Here is a 991-nt window from a genome sequence, read left to right as displayed (position 1 = left end):
CGTGGCTGATGGGGGAGCGGTGAGAGGCTGGTGGGAAGACGGCCCGGGTTGCGGCCGTGCTGGCTGGTTTGGGGGGCACAGACTTGGCTCCTGGGTGGGCCACGGCAGTGATGAGGGGCGGTGGGTCAATACGGGGCGCCGGGGGACACGGCCGAGCTTCATCCTTGAGCCGGGCAATCTCTGTGAAGACACTGGCCAGCGGCTGGAACTGAGGGCACCAGCTCAGCAGGTAGTCCCAGTTGTAGCTGCCACGGAGCTCCTCCTCACCGGCCACGATGGCCGTCAGCGCTCCCGCCACACAGGGCTTGCCATCTGCTGGAAAGCCGTAGTCCCCAGTGGGCGCGGGGCTTAGGCCACAGCCCCCCAGGAAGGTGGTGGCAGTGGCTGGGGGGCCGTCTTCTCTGTACAGAGTGGCTCCTGCACCCGGCAGCAGCAGCCCTGCCTTACGGCCCTTATACCAGGTGTCAGGGGCAGGTGGCTCACAGGAGGTGTCACTCAGTCCGTCTGCATCCTGCTGGATGCCGGAGTCAGGGCCGCGGGCAGCCAGGGAGGAGGCCACACTGGCCACGCGGGGGAACTCGTTGATCATGCGGATCTCGTCATCTTCCGCAGCCTCTGCTGAGCCTCGGCCGCTTGAGTGTGAAGGGTCCAGGGAGCCACCGCGGGGGTAGGGTCCTCCAGCTCCAGGCCCACCATAGCTGGGGAGGGTCTGGTGATACAGGTGCTCTGAGGGCGGCGGGCTGGGTGGCTCTCGGCCCAGCTTCTGCAGTGAGCCACTGGCCAGGGGTGCCGCCTGGGACATCGGGCCAGGCGCCGCCTCAGCTTTGCGGCTCCGGGCCCGCACCAGTCCCAGGACAAGGGCTGCCAGGGCAAGCACCACCACGACTCCCAGAGAGGCTGCCACGGCTCCCACCAAGAGCAGGTTGAGGTCAGGTGCCAGGCCCAGCGCAGTGTGGGTGATGTCCACAGTCACAGGCACGGTGGCACTCCG

General features: G+C 67.8%; 1 protein-coding gene across 1 annotated transcript in view; it reads right to left on the bottom strand.

Annotated features, from left to right (window-relative positions):
• Positions 1–52: 52 nt before the first annotated feature.
• The window catches only part of LOC104983562 (protocadherin-16-like), a gene marked incomplete at its 3' end in the record, with an annotated part of 6,115 nt that continues 5,176 nt past the window's right edge, over positions 53–991 (bottom strand). Inside the window, exon 6 of the mRNA XM_010833065.1 lies at positions 53–986. Within this exon, the coding sequence (XP_010831367.1) occupies positions 53–986 (934 nt within the window). The remainder of the gene's footprint in view (positions 987–991) is intronic.

Source organism: Bison bison, unplaced genomic scaffold (genome assembly GCF_000754665.1).
Source record: "Bison bison bison isolate TAMUID 2011002044 unplaced genomic scaffold, Bison_UMD1.0 scf7180017838661, whole genome shotgun sequence".
NCBI lineage: Eukaryota > Metazoa > Chordata > Mammalia > Artiodactyla > Bovidae > Bison > Bison bison.
Note: the sequence above shows the minus strand (reverse complement) of the source record. Positions and strands in the feature narration are given on the sequence as shown.